General features: G+C 35.0%; 1 protein-coding gene across 7 annotated transcripts; it reads right to left on the minus strand.

The window, feature by feature from the left end:
- Positions 1-341: 341 nt before the first annotated feature.
- LG07H4orf33 (linkage group 07 C4orf33 homolog) lies at positions 342-18,872 on the minus strand. Of its 7 annotated transcripts, XM_074338528.1 has the most exons (10): positions 18,736-18,848; positions 16,873-16,942; positions 15,913-16,046; positions 14,979-15,069; positions 10,407-10,596; positions 8,239-8,299; positions 5,479-5,530; positions 5,128-5,327; positions 3,074-3,227; positions 2,277-2,413 (listed from the first exon to the last, which is right to left on the minus strand). In XM_074338528.1, the coding sequence occupies exons 4-9, from the start codon at positions 15,063-15,065 to the stop codon at positions 3,122-3,124; spliced, it is 696 nt and encodes a 231-aa protein (XP_074194629.1). In that variant the 5' UTR covers positions 15,066-15,069; positions 15,913-16,046; positions 16,873-16,942; positions 18,736-18,848; the 3' UTR covers positions 2,277-2,413; positions 3,074-3,121. The 7 variants fall into 7 exon arrangements, with proteins under 7 accessions (XP_074194626.1, XP_074194624.1, XP_074194625.1 ...); XM_074338523.1 differs by lacking the exon at positions 16,873-16,942 and having other exon boundaries at positions 1,480-2,413; positions 18,736-18,872; XM_074338524.1 differs by lacking the exon at positions 14,979-15,069 and having other exon boundaries at positions 1,480-2,413; positions 16,774-16,942; positions 18,736-18,871.
- Between the last annotated feature and the right edge of the window lie 16 nt (positions 18,873-18,888).

Consider the following 18,888-nt stretch of genomic DNA (forward strand, 5'->3'; position numbering starts at 1 on the left):
AGCTCTTGTCGTGCAGGACACGACAACATAAATAAATCATCCTAGATTATTTTAAATATGGCTTTCCTATCCAAAACTGGTAGATTGTTACCATATCAAATTGTCAGCTGCTACTGTCAATATAAAATAATTTCTTAATTTATCTAAGATGCCATAATGATAGGTAGTTACAGTGCTTTTTGTAAAAGTTAGCATTTATCTTACACCAGCTCTCTTTTCAGATAGAGAACATACGCAATAAAAGAAAAAATGTTAGTTCATAACTCACATTTAACCAGCAGCACTAATGACTATTTAATGGAACAGCATAAGCTTGAAGTGAAATCCATTGAATTTACAGCTGATTTTATAACAGTATTTTATTAAGGTATACTTTACATAAGTGAAATCAAAAATCTTAAAATATATATAGCTCGAGCAATGTTGACAAAAGTATGCAGGTATAGACCATCATCCAGATAAAGACACAAAACATTCAACCACCCCAGAAAATTCCCTCACACCCCTTTTCCGGATAATTTGAATGCCCCGTCCTTACACAGAGCAGTTGCATGACTCACCATAGCCTAGACTGGCCTATAATGACCTTCATATAAATAATTACGCAGTATGTTGTATCGCATTTATTTTGCTCAGCGCCAACGCTTTTGAGGTTCATCTCAGTTGCTGCATGTATCAATAGGCCATTCTTTTTTATGAGTAGTATTCCATTGTCTGCCTAGATCATATTATCCATTCTCTGGTGGGTGGAAATTTGATAGTTTACAATTTTCTGTTGTTAGGAATCAAGCTGCTATGAACGTTTATTTCTCTTAGTACACCTAAGAGTGAAACTGCTGAATCACATGGTAGATGTATTTAACTTTACTAGATACAGTCAAATAGTTCCAAAGTAGTTACAACATTTTACATTCCTACCCATCATGTGCAAGTTCCTCCATGTTCTCATTAATGCTTGGTATTGACAGTTGTTTTCCAATGGTAGCCAGTTAGCCATGGCATGCATTCTGCAATTTTAGTCATTTAGTGGTATCTTGCTGTGGTTTTAATTCACATTTCTTTGATGATAAGTGAGGTTGACAGCCTTTTTATATACTTCTTGGCCTTTTGTATATTTTCCTCTGTAAAGTGTCTGTTCAAGTCTTTTGCTCCTTACCTGGCATGTCTTTTTATTACTGAGTTGCAGTTCTTTACATACAACGGGTAAGAGTCCTCTGTCAAATATATGTATTTTGAATATTTTATCCCAATTTGTGGCTTCCATTTTCACATTCTTTATGGAGGATTTTGATGAGGAAAAGCTTTTAATTTTGATGAAGTCCAATTTATCAATTTTTTTCCCTTTTTAATTAGTGCTTTTTATATCCTATTTGAAATTAGTCTCCTCCAAATTGTGAAGACTTTCTCCTGGAATTTTTATTTCACAAGTCACCTTTAGGTTAATTTTTCTGTATGGTGTTAGGTTGAAGTCAAGGATCATTTTTTTCTTTTTTTCATATTTTTCCAGTTATTTCAACACCATTTGTCAAAAAGATTATCCTATTCCTTTTAGATACATTGGAACCTTTGTCAAAAATCAATTGACCATGTATAGTTCTCTTTCCGGTTTCTCTATTCTGTCCCATTGATATATTTGTCTAAATTTATGCCAAGTTCATATTGTCTTCACTACTGAAGTTTAGTAAAAAGTCTTCAAGTCAGGTGGTGGAAGTCTTCCAACTTGGTTCTTTTTCAAAATTGTTTTGGCTATTTGAAGTCCTTTGCATTTCCACATAAAATTTGAAATCACCTTGTCAATTCCACCCAAAAAAAGCCTTCTAGGATTTTTAACTGGGATGCACTGAATCTATGTATCACTTTGGGGAAACAAATTAGGCAGTTTATTTTCTCCTGTATAGAGAAGTCTGCAGGCAGGCAGTTCAAATAGATTACTCTATTGTGCTACTTGGAATCCTGGTTCTTTGTCCTTCTACTCAGCCTTCCTTGGGTTGGCTCCTCACTGACACAATGTAGTTAGTGTGTTACCTCAGCTATTCATTCTGCATTTCAGGACAAAGGCATGGGGAGAGCAAAGGACAAAAGGTGTATGGCAGCTGAGGCTCAGTTTTAAAGCATCTTTTATTGAAGCCTCACCAAACACTGTATACATATATCTCATTGACATGAACTGTTTTATAGGATTGTTTCTATCTGCAAAGGATTCTGGGAAAATGTAGTTTTTGAGCAGAGTCCCTAAAAATTCAAGTTCTGTTAGTGAAGAAGAAGAAGAGGAGACAGTATGTTGTGGGGTAGGCAATTAGATATCTGTACGTAGATTCTTCTGCAAGACTGATAATCTCTAAGCTGAGAATGCTTGAGAAGGACCAAGTTCAGCGCAGAAGTGCATAGATAATGTACTAGACGACTTCAAGCTCTGAAACACGTTATAACAGAAAGTTCAGAAATTCTAGGCCAGAAGTGTTTGATGTTCACAAAATAAAATGAAGACATGTTAATACCTTGTTTAACATCATTAAGAAAATGTCATTTCTAGGTACATAAAAGCAGAATTTGTCGCCTGAATTCAAGACTACTTCATTCCATTTCCTTCAACAGAGTAAAAAGAGTCACAGGAAAGGAAGAACAGCTAGTTAAATAACACGTATCCTACTAACGCCCTAAGAGATGTGGATCTGTTCAACTGAAATAGGTCACTGTTTTTTTTACTCATTTCAAGAATGTACAGAAGATTCTGAGTAAAGAATTCATGTATATTACATGGAGTTCAAAAATGTGCAAAAAAGATGGTCCAGTCTCAGGCTGGCTGATGAGGTTTAGGTAAGTGGGAACAGAAACAATGATTCTGATGGACAGAGTCAGGGATATCTGGGGTAATGGTGATGCAAGGCAGTTGGAAGAATTCAGTGACATGATCGTTCCTGGACTAAATGACTCTGAGAAATATTTTAACTTTACAGATAAAATCACCTATAAAGTTTCTATTTGCTTATTAATTTACACTTGCCAGAGAGACACTATTCTTTCATTCACCATTCAGTGACCTTTCAAGAGATTATACTTATTATTGATTTACCTTAAAAGGATAGAAAATAAATGACTGATATGGTCCTCTACTATACTCCTATACATCAGGTTTCTCTATGAGCCACAGGTCTGATTCTGGTTGTTTCCATTCTTCTCCAAGCAGTGTGTTAAAACTGAAAAGCTTGAAGTATTCCAGACGATGGCTAAATACAAAGAAAAAAGAAGGTGGGAATTGAAATGAATTATGCATTTGTGAAATAGTTGTCCTGAAGGGTTATTCATTTTGTCACATCTGTGATAGGACAACATTCTATTTTAAGAATACCAAAGGTATGATATATTCTACATGTACAATTTTTTTCATTCTGGCTCTGAAAATATTTATCCACATCCCAAAGCACTCCCCTTTCAATTCTACAAACAGCTGCCTCCCAGCTGAGGGGAGAAATAAAAATCAACCCTCAAAATCTGACTCATTCCATCTAGGCTTAAAACATATTATACTCTTACAGATATTTTTATATTTAAATTTTGATATGGTTTATATCAGTCATTGAAACAATTGCTTTAAAGTTTCAGTTCCAGATGTTAGAGGATAGACTCCTTGGTCCTTTCTTTCCAGGAACACCATTTAACTATTATAGAGATTTCTATTGTGGCTTAATAGGAGAGAAAGGTTTGCTAACAGTGGAACTCAGCTCTCTAGGAAATAATGGGCCTTTACTCTGCCCGAGCCGATGGTATAATCACACTTTACCTGGGGTAAGCCTCCAATCACATATAAGTGAGGGGCCTGAACGCCAAGAGGTGCTAGGTGGAAAAGAACCACAGAAACAAGCCATGTTGGTGTGAGGGCCTGAGTCATTTGCATCTAGATTCCTGTCCCCCATTCTGCCCACCTGGTCAGACTGAACCACTGAGTCACAACTGTTAATCCCAGGTGACGAGGTTAAGGAACCAACAGTGAAGGATAAGAGACAGGAAAAGAGATAGAGGCTAGTGAGAAAGAGTCAGGACTGGGGAGAAAAGCAAAAGGAAAAGGGGAAAGTGTGTCAGGCAGGATAAAGGGATAGGCTAGAAGAGATGAAGGCAAAGTAGAGCGAAGAGCATGACAGGAAGGAGAGGGCACACAGGGAGAGGAGGGACAGCACTGCCCAAGGGTAAGAAGGCAGGAAAGTCCCTCTACCATGGTACACAGCCCGTGAGGATTCTCTGTTATGCTCCTCTGAATGCAGACCCAACAGACTGTCCTGGCCACACTGAGTACACTCAGAGATACAGAGCGTGAATCCCAGTTTGCCCAGGACAGCAGCCTTTCCTCCCTAGGGGAATAGCGTTTGCTGCAGGCCATGAAGCATTCAGGAGGCTGCCCAGGAGCTATATTCTCCTTTGGTGACAGCTTCAAGTTAGGCAAGTGTCGGAGATGTGTTGGCTTACATGCCTGCTGCCCCACAGGAGCCAGTACCTCCTGTAATAAGGCCACAGGCAGAGCTTCTAGGGTCCCCGCAGGGAACACGACTGTTAAAGGGAAATCCAAAGCCATGCTGTCCCCATCAGGCATTTATAGTTTATTCAAAATGCCATCAGTCCAGATGCAACTTACCAATTAGGAGTCCTTTTTATCATAAGCAATGTGGCTTAGAAACCTGGTTGACACTTTTACCCTTATGCGGTTACCAGGGGAAGAGGGCTAGAGAGTTAACTGTAGGTTGGTTACATTCTCCAGGAACAAGGGAAAGAATTTATTAACCTTTTGTTCACACCAGAAAACAGGATGCCCCTGGCCATCTAGCTCTGAAAGGGGTCATAAAAGAATTTGCAACCATACTTCCACAGCAGTTGTTGCAATATTCACTAAGCAAGACTTTTCTCACACTGCTATGGAAATATAAATGCTATACTGATAGCAGAAAGAGAGAGAGACTAGTCTGTCCAAAGTGAGTCTGTCAAGTATGTACTGAGGACCATCAAGAAACACAGTTCCCTACGAGGTGTTTGTACACGTAGGTCTTCTTTGACTGAGGGCAGTTATCACTGCTCTACCAAGAATTAATTTCCAAAAAGCTCACAGTTGGAACATATCTTCATTGGTTTCCTACTTACAAATCAGGTTTTTGTCCTTGTTGCAGTTCATGTTGAGGTACAGGGTAAAGAGCTTCATAGCTTCTTTTATCTTTTGATCCATGAATTGCAAATGAATTGAATTTTGTCACATTTGGTGGAAAATAACTCCAAGGGAGATAAGCTCTGCCTTCCCATTTTGTCTCTCCTTTGGACACTTTGAATGATAGAGCAAGTTCTTGCTACAGAAACAATATGTGAAATACAAAAGGCAAATTCAGATTTACACTATAAACATATATATTAAACATATATTTAAACGTATATATTAAATATTATATATATCTTGTACATGATGGTAAGGATTTTTGTCTCATATTTTTATTTACTCACTTTCCACACATTTCTTCTTCCAGAGAGTAAAAGCACCAAATGTTGTCCATGACTGTCAAAATTAAAATTCCCCATCAGTGTTTGAAAGAGACAAACATTATTTTCTTCACCATCCTTCATATCTGCAATGTATGTATTTGTAACTAAATGTCCAAATAATTAAAAGATGCAATATGAATGTTGGATAATTATAGGAAGAGCCAATGTATTCAGTTAACTTAGAAATGACACCTTTGAGTTTACCATTTTACAGACAATTATAGTCATAGGCATAAAGGTACACACGTTCAAATTGCTTTTTTATATTCGCCAAATAAGAAAATACACAAAAGACTTCAATTGGTTAGATGATGCAAAGTATGCAAAGGGGTGGGAGAATATCATGGCATTTGGAATTTATAATAAACCAATTTCAAAAACTAAAATACCTTAAGGGAAGGAAGTTGGCACCAATTTCTAGGTCTGAATCCAACAATTTTACTACAGGTTATTTCTATAAGAAAACTGTCCTGAAGCTCATAAGGAAGACAAAAAGTACAAAACATACATTGTCTACAATGAGTCAACATGCTAAAGATTTTAATTTGTGTCTACTCTCTCACCCAACTCTCCCACCTAACTCTTTCACCCCACTGCTTCAACCTGTCTGCTTCTGGTGTTTTCCTGCTTTCAACCATCAATTTAGATACTGATGTCACATTTTCAAAGGCATACACAATATATCCTCAAAAGGAGACTAATACCGTGTTTCCCAGAAAATAAGACTGGGTCTTATATTAATTTTTGCTCCAAAAGATGCATTAGGGCTTATGTTCAAGGGATATCATCCTGAAAAATCATGTTAGGGCTTATTTTCAGGTTAGGTCTTATTTGCGGGGAAACATGGTAAGAGAGCATAATTGAGACTAGCTAGGTCAATAAGAATCAAAGGATTTCAAGTATGTAGTTACATGAAACAAATTTATTGTCTCTGGAAAAGACGCTATCTAAACATTTCTACATAGATAGCTTTTCAGGGAGGATTTCATTCACCAAATTATTCAAATAGCAGACAAGTATTCTTTTCCTCTACTATTTTTATTCTTATTATGCAAGCTTAAGAATATCTTAGAAGTAAAAGTTCTTGCAAATTACAACAACAGTATTCTTCACCTTGCTTCCCAAGAGATTAATTAACTGTTGCAGGAGTTGATTACCTAAAGCAAAATCATGATTCTTGATTATTGACCATCTTAATGTATATAAAACCAAACTACTGAAGATTTTTTTAACTTTTAGAATTTATTAATTTTGTACATAACGGTTATTGTGTAATTCCTTAAGAAAAGGGAATCTAATTATCCTATTCATCCAATGTCAAGTCATCACTTTATGAAAACAAAGTGATATTTTCATCTAGTAAAAATAAAATGAAGGATAAAATTAAAGAATTCTAGCAGATCCAAGGTCTTTACTGTCCTGTAGACAATTTATAAATATATTTGCCTTAGCTTTCTCACCTATATGGTGAAAATAACCACACAATAGGTGAATTTTGTTTTTAACCTACATGACAGTTTAGGAGAATTAATCATATTTTTCAATAAAAGATTTTGGCACATTACTTGAAAGGTGACAAACAAAGATATGTGGCTATTCTTCTGAAATATACAATTGCAAATGGTTAGATTTTCCACATTACTGTTAGCAAGAAATCAAAATAAGGGAAAAGAAAATGATCTCTAAAATATTACTTGAATCAATTGTTTAGGACTCTCTGCTCAGCTACAAAGGGGGAAAAAAGGCTACTGGATATTAGATATGGAGAGGCATTTAAAATGAATAATCACAATACAAAGAAATATTTCACTATTATATATTTTACCAATTTAAAATGTGTTATAATATATGAGAGGTGGGCATAAATTTACTTTTTCACATCTACAGGACAAAAATTGTCAATCAGGTAAAGAAGTTTCCTAAGGGAATGGTTAAGTTTGAACAAAGGGAGTCCATGGTTAATACTTTAAATGAGTCTAGGAAAAGCCTTGTGTGATTTAATTTTTATCCCTGACACCAAATGCAAAATTATGATACACTCAATAAATGAATGATGAATAAATGAAGGAATACATGAACACATTATTATGGAATACATAAAATTAACGCTTAATCTAGTCACTAAAAAAATTATCTAAAAGAAACATTTCCACAAACTGTTCAATTTTATATTTATTTCTGAATAGCTAATACATAACGCAAACTTATAGAGTAAACAATGAATTTGTTTTGTAATGATTTTTCATTTTGCAAAAAAATTTTCAAATTCATTAGAAAAATCAACTACGTAGTAAAATGAAAACGTCAACATAGTATTTTCAAACATTTACAATCTGTATTCTAAACATATATTTTAAATTATACATTTACTTGAAAATAATAAATTATTTTTTTAACTTTTAGAATTTATTAATTTTGTACATAACGGTTATTGTGTAATTCCTTAAGAAAAAGGAATCTAATTATCCTATTCATCCAATGTCAAGTCATCACTTTATGAAAACAAAGTGATATTTTCATCTAGTAAAAATAAAACTAAGGATAAAATTAAAGAATTCTAGCAGATCCAAATTCTTTACTGTCCTGTAGACAAGTTATAAATATATTTGCAATTAGCACTTCCCCTATTTTATTGGAATTAGTGACTTTTTACTAATTTATAACTAAAAAACAACGTGTTCAAATTACATAGTACTGTGTTAGAAAAAATTTTATACTTACGGGCAAAGTTCAACTTCCAAATACTGTTCAGTTATGTCATTCAAGAAAAATGCTTCGACAACTTTTGAAAACAGAGATATAGCATATTGAGAAATTTAATTATGCTTCAACAATAAATAATTTCTTTATTCCTTGGAATATAAAATAAATTAACTCATTGTTTTTAATTATAGCTCTTCCCCAATAGGAAAAGGGATAAAGAAAATAAACAGACATTGCCTAGAAATAAATCATCATTAACATCTTTCCCTATCAGAGGACCATAAATGAAAAAGAATAATAAAACTTTGTGCTGGTGAGGTTTTAAAGAAATCAACATTACTAAACAAACTTTGAGCCAATTACCTTCTTCTAGGAATTTATCCTAAGGAAATAATCAGACAACTGGGGAAAGAAGTAAGTATAATGCTACTCATCAAAGTGTTGCTCAAAAATTAGAAATTGTCTAAATGATTATCTCCTATTATATAGGATTATCGCCTATTACAAATAAATCTTCTATTATATAGGAAATCTAATATGTAAATTATGGAATTTATGTATTCCATGCAATAGACTATAATACAGCCATTAAAATCAAACACGGTTAAATATTTTTTGACCTGGAGCTAAATCCATGATATTTGATAAGTAGTCCATAGAGCGATAACTAAATCAGCAAATCAGCAAACTTTTCAATGTAGAAATAAGTGATGCTGCAGAGAGAATAAGGGCTCAGGTCATGAAACATCTTATATAGAGATCATATTAAGAAGGGTAACATTTTCCTGGGAGGAGAAGAAGCCTGAGAAAGTTTTTAAGTAGCTGAACAATGTGTTTACATTTTTATTTTAGCTAGATCCCTCATGCTTCCAAGAGTGAAGGATGGACTTAAGGGCAGAAAGATTATTTAGAAGGCTCTGCCCTAGCTGAGGAAAAAGAGGATGAAGGCCTAACCTATGGCAGAGATGGTGGGAATGAAGAAGAGGTACTGAATTAGAGAAACATGTAGGAGGTGAAATTGGTGGAACTCAGTAAATAAATCCAAACATAGATAGTGAGAGGGAAGGATAACTTGGGAAAATCTCACATTTCTATATTTGGTGATTTGATGTACTGAACTGCCATTGATTGAGATTGGGCAATTAGCGAAAGAAGCAGGTTTATGAGAAGAGTACTTCTTGAGATGGGTGCCTGTAGCACCTCCAGTAGATAAGTCACACTGGTGTGTACACCAGTAGGAAGCTGGTACATGCAAGCTCTGTTATCAGTAAAACACAACATATGTTTAACATATTATACATTAAAACTGACAAAATGCATGCTATACAGATGGCATCTATAGCTATAAAAATAGATGTTAAGAGGAACTAGAAGAGTCATCAAAGGTTTCTTTGAAGAAATGGAACCTGATTTCGAGCTTGAAATATGTGAATTAGAAGCCTGGGGAATAGAATGAGAAAAGGTACATGGGTGAGAACATTCATGGACAGTAAGACCACTGCTTTTCAGAAGTCAAGAGCTTTTGCTGGAATATGATTGCCCAATTCATGAGTACCCTGAAAGCTTACAGAAAGGGTTTGAAGTTCATCTTAGGGGTAGTGATGGTTTGTCGTATAGGGAATGGCACCATAAAGAGTATTTCAGAAGGATAAGTTTGGTAGCTTAATTAGGAGAAATCAGAAGGGGATCATATAGCAAACCTGAAACAGTATAATTTCATGGCATCTTTTAGCCTTCATTTCATATGTGAGATTACTTGTCAGTAGGTATAAAATAAAAACTACATTCCATGTTGAAGTTCATAGTGTTTCTGTAATAAGTAAAACACCCTGAAACATCCATAAAGAAGGTTTATACGGTCAAAGTGGCAATGTGAAGATACTTAAAGACAAAACAGGAATGCTAAACTCTTCTTAAAATAGGTAACAGAAGTAAAGGAAAGACATATGGCAGCAATTTCAAAATCTGGATTTGTAATTCCAATTTTTCACTGTTCTAGTTATGTAGTTGAAGTCACATAGGGAATGGTGAAAAAGTCATAATGAGAGATTGGTGAGAAATATCAGAAACTGCACGTCAGTTGCTCAGAAGCCCTCACTTCCTTAGAGCAAGATAAAATAATAGTTCTGTGAGAGGTTATTATAAAAAGATTTATGTTTGCAATAAAATACAGTACTTCCACTTACCTTCATAATCCCATAGTTCATTGAAAGGCTTTCCTGGTTCTCCAGGTGGGGCTGGCGGATCATTGAAAAATGGCGCACTAACTTCCATCATCACTCCTCCGTCACCTGGATTCAGCCTGACAAACACTGGCTCATGCTTCACTGGGAAACCATCCCAAGTGTGTTCAATTTTAAAAGCCATCTGTAGACTCTAAAGAAAAAAAAATTAAAATAAACTCCTTAACAATATTCAAATGTTTCCTTTAGTTAGAAATGAAATGAAAATAGCTATGCCAAATAGCAGGCAGGAAGTCAGCAGAGCGACGGGATCACGGTTCTGAGAGTCAAAAGGCCATTTGTATTATGGCAAATTACAGACACTGAGTTCTGCTGTAAAATAGGTAGTTGGATCCTAAAGGCTTTAAGCCTTTAAGTCTAGGTCCAAAATCATGTATTAAAACTGTAATTAAGTCCACTGCATAAATTGTTCAAGTACTGAACAACTATAGGCACTATGAGTTAATATGTCATTCTTTGTCTTGTATTGTAAAATGAGCAGGTGTCGGAATTACCTGGGGAATCAGTATCCCCAGGGAATCAAGATCATTACAATAAAATTCAATTTGATAAAAAAAATTATATAAATCAGCAGAAATATAGCTGTTAACACCATTCTTTTGGCTAAAACCTTTTTCTTTTGGGGTTGGGATTGGGGGCTCCAACCTTTGAAAGTTAGTAGAGTTTAATATTGTCTTCCTTGGTCTCAGGATATAGATTTTCTTAGCCTTTTCAACTTTTGATATTTCAAATGTTAAATGACCTCTTGCTTGGTTAATCCCTTCTCACCAATTGAAAATGGGAAAAGAATCTGCCATTATTTAAACTTTGAAATAGATGAAGTATATTTGACACAAACAGTATTTGCATTTTAAATTGTTTCTCTAAGGATTAAATGGAAGGACATAGTATTGTATTAATAAAATTACATTGTGTTGAACACTATGGATTAGGCATTTTATAAACATTATCTCATTTAATTTCACAGGAAAACTGAAAAGGAGCTATTATCATCCTCATTACAAATGAAAAAACAAACTTGTCCAAGGTCACATGGCTAGAAAATCAAGAAACTGAATCAATGACAGCCATGTTTTCCCAGATGAAATAATTTCAGAAATCTTTAAGGAGATGAAAACCTTATACTAGGAGTGGTGGGTTCCCCAAATTATACTAGGTCCTTATGTCTTGTTCAGAAGATAATCTTAGTTAGTGATGATATTTTCAGACTGCAATTTATCTATCTGACGTCTTTGAATGCAACTCCTTGCTTCATATGTTATTTTTACTGCAATAACATTACTAAATTTTAAATACATTTATTTCAATGACTGTGTATTGTGTACAGACTATGTGTCAAGCATTGGGAGACACATATATGCAACCTCTGTGTCAGAAGGAATCCAACATCTCTAAAAACCTTTTTCTAAAGTATGTAGCTTTTCCTAATTTTCACTACATGCTAACAAATTTTAGTAGCTAACTTCTAAAAGTAAAAAGTAGTTCTGGTATTGCAAAGGATAAGGTCAGCAATTTATATTGAATTAAGCTCAGTGAGGAATCAGATGGTATAATTCTGATTTATGTAGAATTTAGTCCTGACTAGCAAAGAATAAAATATGCTAATAACAAATTTATTTTCTTTAGTTGAAATATCAAGATTACTTTCTTCAAAAACAAATGTATAACCCTGTACCCCAAATTTTGGTACTAGTAAGTACCTTCTTATAGGAAGAAATAAGCATAAGTAAGTACCTTCATATAGGAAGAAATAAGCATAAATCAAGATGTGAAAAATGCTCATTAAATCTGACTCTAGAGTCAATATGCTGAAAGAATATGCTGTTCACCTAACTTGGAGTTTACAATTCTTGGCAATTCTGGCAAAATATAGCTCAGCAACCACTGTGTTTCTCCGAAAATAAGACCGGGTCTTATATTAATTTTTCCTCCAAAAGACACATTAGGGCTTATGTTCAGGGAATGTCATCCTGAAAAATCATGCTAGGGCTTATTTTCCGGTTAGGTCTTATTTTCGGGGAAACACGGTAGGAAGTTTTTGCAGATTCACTCATTCCCCATACAACCATCATCGTACAAAAATGCTGTGATGCTAAGGGACCCCTATCCTATTCAGTGGGTATCCACTAGAAAATTTTCAACTCCCAGCTCTTTCAATCATTTCTATCTCTAAATGGAATTAAACCACATCTCATGACGAGCTCCTAAAAGGGGCCTGTGACTTCCATGCACACATGGTGGGTCTCATGGTCAAAGTGAGGTACACTTTGTAGGTTTCAAATTACTTCCAAGCCTAATTGTATCTGGAAGATAAGAAGAAATAAAAGATAAAATCAGAAAATATGAGGTAGTGACACCCCAAGTCTTTCTCCTGGTTCCTTCTGCCTTTTCCCCTAAGATTTCTTTGAGCATTGTCTGAAAATTACTACAAGAAATATTGACAAGAATTCCACCATCGGGGAAGAGTGCTATGGCTGCCAATGTCCAAGGGTAGAACATACTCCTAATTTTGGCTTTAATTGCATAAAATGACTTTAGTTTCTTATCAGAACAACAAGTTTGTTAATCTACTTAAATACACTCATGTCAGTCTAAGTATGCATAATGCTTACAACTAAATTAACCTAAAATGTCAGGTCTTTCCCACTAGTTTACAAATCTAATCTAAAGACAACACGGACCCAGACAGACACAACTGGCTCTCCTTTGAACTCCCTGGGATACTTAGGACTGTCTCCTGATACTTAACTCCCATCACCTTTCAATTCCTTTGTTTGCACACATGTCCATATGAAGTAGAGACACTTAAACAGTCAGCATCCTTCACAGTCTGGGCTCGTGTGCTTCCCAACAGAAGTCCACTCCCTGTCATTCTCTATTCCTATTCACTGCTCTGTTTTGATTCATGGCACTTACACTACATGACATATTTGTTTATTGTCTCTGCTTCCCCGGCTAGAATGCCTATAAATAATAGAAACATTTATTTGTTGAGTAAATATATGTTCTAGTATCTGGATCTAAAATTTCATGATTCTAAGGTCCTGTGCAGGAGAAATCAACTGTGGTTATTGGTATCATTCTCTCTTTCAACACCATATACCAAAACAATGGCAAATAAATAAGATACATCATATCCAGAAATTTCCTTTTAATTTAGTTATCAAAGGTTTATTAGCTACTTACTTTGTTTTAGGCACCATGCCAGATGATGGGGAAATAAAGTATAAGAAAGAAGTCTAGTCAATAGTTTAGTGGTTACCAGATGGTAAAGGGGGAGGAGAGTGGGAGATGAGGGTAAAGGGGATCCAATACATGGTGATGGAAGAACTGACTCTGGGTGGTGAACACACAATGTGATATATAGATGATGTATTACAGAATTGTACACCTGAAATCTATGTAACTTTACTAACAATGGTCACCCCAATAAACTTTAATTAAAAAGAAAAGAAAGAGATAGAAAGAGAGAAATAAAGAAAGAAAATAAGTCTAGGGTCGTTGAGGATGATTCTCACGGAGCTAACCAACCAGGCAGGTCCTTATCAGTTGGTTCATTTTGCAGCCCAATGTAATCAAGTTGGAACCCTACACCAAACTAATCTTTAAATAAATTAAAGATTGAAACATAAAAATCAAACCATATAAAAACAAGAAAGAAAAAAATGGGAGGATTTTTTAAAAGATAATCTTATAATAGAACAAGCCTTTTAAAGTATAACTCCAAATCCAGAAGACATAGAAGAAAAGACTGAGATACATTTGGCTACATAAAAATAACAAAATTACAAGCAGAAGTCTGCCTATCCCCACCAAAAAACAAAAAGGAAAAGAAAAGAAAAAAATTTTTAAAATCCCACCACTTCAAAATCAATAGATATTCTGGGAAAAATATCCACAACTCCTATTACAGATAAATAACTAATTCCTTTAATGTTTAAAGGATACCTAGAAATCCATGAAGACCAACATACCTACAGATAAACGGGAAAGATATGAAAGAAAATGCAAAATGTTCAGCCTCACAATGATAGAAATGCAAACTAAAACAACTATACATTACTCTTTTTCACTAGGATTGAATCAGAAAGTTTGATAACAAACTGCAATAATGAGGACACTGAGAAACAATCACATGTTGCTGTTGGGATACAACCAGCATAGCCTCTGTCAACAGCCATCCATCCCTCAATAGCTATTAAAATTTAAAAAATGCAAATATTCTTTGACACAACAATTCTAGTTCTAGGAGTTTTATACATGCACATATCCAACACAACACAGTATAAAGTTTTCACTGCCACATTGTTTAAAATAACAAAATATTGCAAGCAACCTAAATATCCATCAGTAGAGGACTGATAAAAAATTTGTGCTATATCATACAAAGAAATACTACATAGCTGTTAAAAAGTGAGGCAGCTATCTCTATACATCTAAAATATATTAAGTGATAAAGGCAAGCTGCAAAACGTATGCATTTATTTAATGAAAAGGAAGCCTATTTCCACCTACCCGTATGCTTGTGAATGCATACGCTACGTCAGGAAGCACATACAAGAAACCAGTGGTAGCAGCGGTTTCTTTTTTGGAGGGAATCATCTGCCTGAGACAGGGAGGATTTCCAATTGTACCACTTTTTTTTTTAACCTATTTGAATTTTATACTATGACAGACACACATTACTATTCAAAAATAAATGAATAATGTAAAAATATATTTTAAAGTCCAATTTAAGGCGGGGTCTGTTAAAGAATACAGTGACTACCTCTTTTCTCCTTTGTATTATATATGCTGAACATTTCTTAAAAAGTAAGAATTAATATCAGGAACATTATTGAAGGAATATATTCATTCAAAGTGATCACCATCCTATTATGCAGTTTTAATGTTGGCTGCTTAGACTTTCTGAAAAAAATATTCATTGCTAATCTGTTTTTCCCCATATGTTTTTAACCTCGATTTTTCAAATTACTCTTTCATTAAAAAAATGTCGAAAATAATTTTAAAGTATTTTCATGCTTTCCCTGTACTACAGAAAGACCTATAAAAGGAGACAGAACCTCCGGGCACTAAAAGCCTAGGAGAGGGGAAAAATATGCCACAAAGGTTAAAAGAAGGAAGTTATGGAGAAGGTGTTTTCTAAACAGAATGTTTTGCAAGGACATTTTCCAAATTCCTCTATTCACAAAATTTTCTTCAGTTTTCTAGAAACATTATTTCTTTCCAGTTTGCATCCTCCCTCCTCACTTCCCCACCCCACCCCACCCTACTCCTGCCCATTGAAGAGAGAAACAGAGAAATGAGGAAGTCAGCAGAAAGTGGGAGTAAACTGTGCCAGCAAGAGGAGGCAGCTGCAAAATAAGTTACTAGAGAAAAAGCTAACGACAAGACTGGGCAAAAGTGCAAGGAATAAAGCGTGAAGAGAGCGTGGGAAGGGAGCACAGACCCGGAAGCTCTCAGTCCACACGGCGTCCTTCCTCCTGCCAAAGTCACTGGAGAGCGCTCAGCCTTAGGCTCCGCCCAGCAGCTCACACATTCTGCGGGAGGGGCTTGGAGGACTGAGGCCGACACCTGATTTTCCTAGGAAAAGAAAACTGTTAAAGGACCACCAGTGAACATCTGAAAACCTTTAATCATTCCACGTAATTGTGAGTGGTTTTCTAGAAGGAAGGGAAACTCGGCAATAGAAATACGGTGCAACAAGTTGAAAACCAACTGTAAATCATTAAGATTACAGTAGAACCTGTACAGCAATAATTCATTTACTGTAACTAAAGGCAAACAGGTTATATAAGCCAAACCTGTAAATTATATTACACTAGCTGTAAATATTACCCTAGCTGTAAATTATATTACACTACTGGGAGGCATATACATAGTAGTCAAGGATTGTGACATTGAGACCAGACTTCCTGGATTCAAATCCTTATCCAGGTACTTTCCAATTGTGATCAGCAGCAAATTCATATATATAAAATTAAACTATATAGGTTTTCGTAAAAAAAATTCCATTCAAATCATTAAAATTACACATTTCTGAAGTGGTTATCATTTTTTTTTTCTTGAAAGAAACAATTTATTTAGGATAAAACAAAAGCAGCTCATCTGTGAGCACACATTTGAGTGTCAGCTACTTTTAAGCTGTGTGAGCCATAAATAGGGTTTTTCTTTATTTTTCCAGAAGTCTTATGTCCACAGCACAAAAAAAGAGGTGATTTTCCCCCCACTTAAAATACCTGCATTGGCCTCACAATAGCACATACACAACTTTAAGCTGCCATTTTAATAAAATGCACAAATACTAAACAGATTAGCTTTTTTCCATCAAGAGACCCAAGTAAACTCCACATAAGGCACAACTTCTTTTCAAAAAGATCTCTTAGAGTTTAGAATTCCATATCTTCACCGGCTGTTCACCAGATTTGCTTGTCGGGTGGGGGAAGAGAGAAGAGGAGGTTCTGGTTATAGCGATGTACCTAAGGGGAGAAAATGATTTCAGCCAACCACAGTGAACTGTCGAGCTTAATTAATGAAGAATTTTACATGGGTGATTTAAACAACGTTGTAAAATAAAAGTCCAAAAGTGTTCTTTGGCTGTTTAGCAATATAGTTTTGACCCTAGCTTAAATTTCCAATTTTGTATTGTTCATGATACTTTCTAAATAGTACTGGGTGCTCAATTTATTGAATAAATTGATGTTATTAAAATCTATCAATTTTCAAAGTTTTCTTTATTGCAGAAATATATCTAATATAAAAACATGAAATAGTGGCTAAAGAATGGTTAAACTACTTTTTCCCTCTCATTTTTCATTCCTTGTACTCAATTATACTAATAGATACTTTCCATGGACAGTCACTGAATTCTTTAAATTAGTTTCTTCCTCAAGTATTTATTGAGCCCTTACTGTGTTCTAGGTGCTATGATGGAGCCTGGAGACAAATTACAAAACAATATGATACAGACTGCAGGAAGAAGCATGAAATAAGTACTAAGGAAGCACCTTAACCTGGGGGAAGTGGAAAGAAAACATAGGGAGGTTTCAAAATTGAGAAACACCAGATGGGATGATTTAAGGATAAGGGGAATCATAACAATTTTGTTTCTTAAAGATAAAAATTATTTTCAAAATACAATTCAACCAGTAAAATCTTGTAACCAAAAAAAAACAAAAAACACAAACTCCAAAATTATAATTTGTATTGAACTTGACCATATAACCTAAAAATTCCAATTTCAGATGTTTAATTTATGCAATGCAAAAAACCACTCATCATTTATATCTAGGAGGTGTTCTTTGCTTTCACCTACATTAATATATCTTATTCAACTTTTAGTGTAAATATAGTTAACTTTATAACTACTTGTTTGATGCCAAGTTGAACCACAATATAACAATATACAAGGTTCAAATGTAGGAGCAGTTACAGGCAAGTCCTTGGGGGAATCAGTGAGAGGTTCATGAAGAAAAAGTCATATACTGACCTTCAAAAAAGAGTTGAAGCTTGCACACTTAATTTTTTCTTCCAACAAGTTTTTGTGTTAACTTCATTGCCATTAAAAAACAAATCAAGTTCAATTTTCACTGACTCAAAACTAAATTAAACTTTTTCATGGTTCTTAAATATACCTTCATATTTAACAGCCAGTCTTTAGTGGAAGGGACCATCTCATTCTCTTACCGTGTTTCCTGAAAAATAAGACCTAGCCGGACAATCAGCTCTAATGCGTCTTTTGGAGTAAAAATTAATATAATTTTTATTAATATTATATTAATATTAATATTATATATTAATAATATTAATATAATTAATTGTAAAGTTTTACCTATTTTTTCCATTAATTGTAAAGTTTTACCTATTTTTTTCTTGCAAAATAAATTTAACTTTTGTCGTTCTTTCTTTTTGAGGAAGCAAATTTATCTCTAAAGAAATAACTGCTGAATTTACAGGACCTTTGGAGAACTTCTAACTACATGCCTTTTTGCCACACAGTTAAATATTCAAACAACTGCTGTCCCCTTTCTCCAAAGACCCACGAAGGACAGGACCGTACTTAGCTTCTGGAGATTACCAAATCCATACTCAGAAATCGTCCAGAGGGTCAGCCTTGCGGTGAACTCTGAAGACGCCAGTCCGGGTTTAGCTCCCAGCAGCACAACCCGACATCCTTTCCACCCACCCTCTTTGGCCAGCGGGTTCTCCCAGTCCAGAAGTGCTAGGTACCAAATACACTGGGGAAGTTTAAAACACGTATTTCATGACCTACCTAGGTTTACATTTTGGGGGTTTTCTTAGGGAAAAAAAAAATGCTGGGACCCGCCACCTGAAGACACCGGTTGGACAGATTTCCCGCCGCCACTCTGGTGGCTCAGCTGGTTGTCATCCACGTTCCCACAGCTCCGCTCAACGCTTGACAGAT

The sequence above is a fragment of the Rhinolophus sinicus genome, linkage group LG07 (genome assembly GCF_036562045.2).
Source record: "Rhinolophus sinicus isolate RSC01 linkage group LG07, ASM3656204v1, whole genome shotgun sequence".
Taxonomy (NCBI): Eukaryota; Metazoa; Chordata; class Mammalia; order Chiroptera; family Rhinolophidae; genus Rhinolophus; species Rhinolophus sinicus.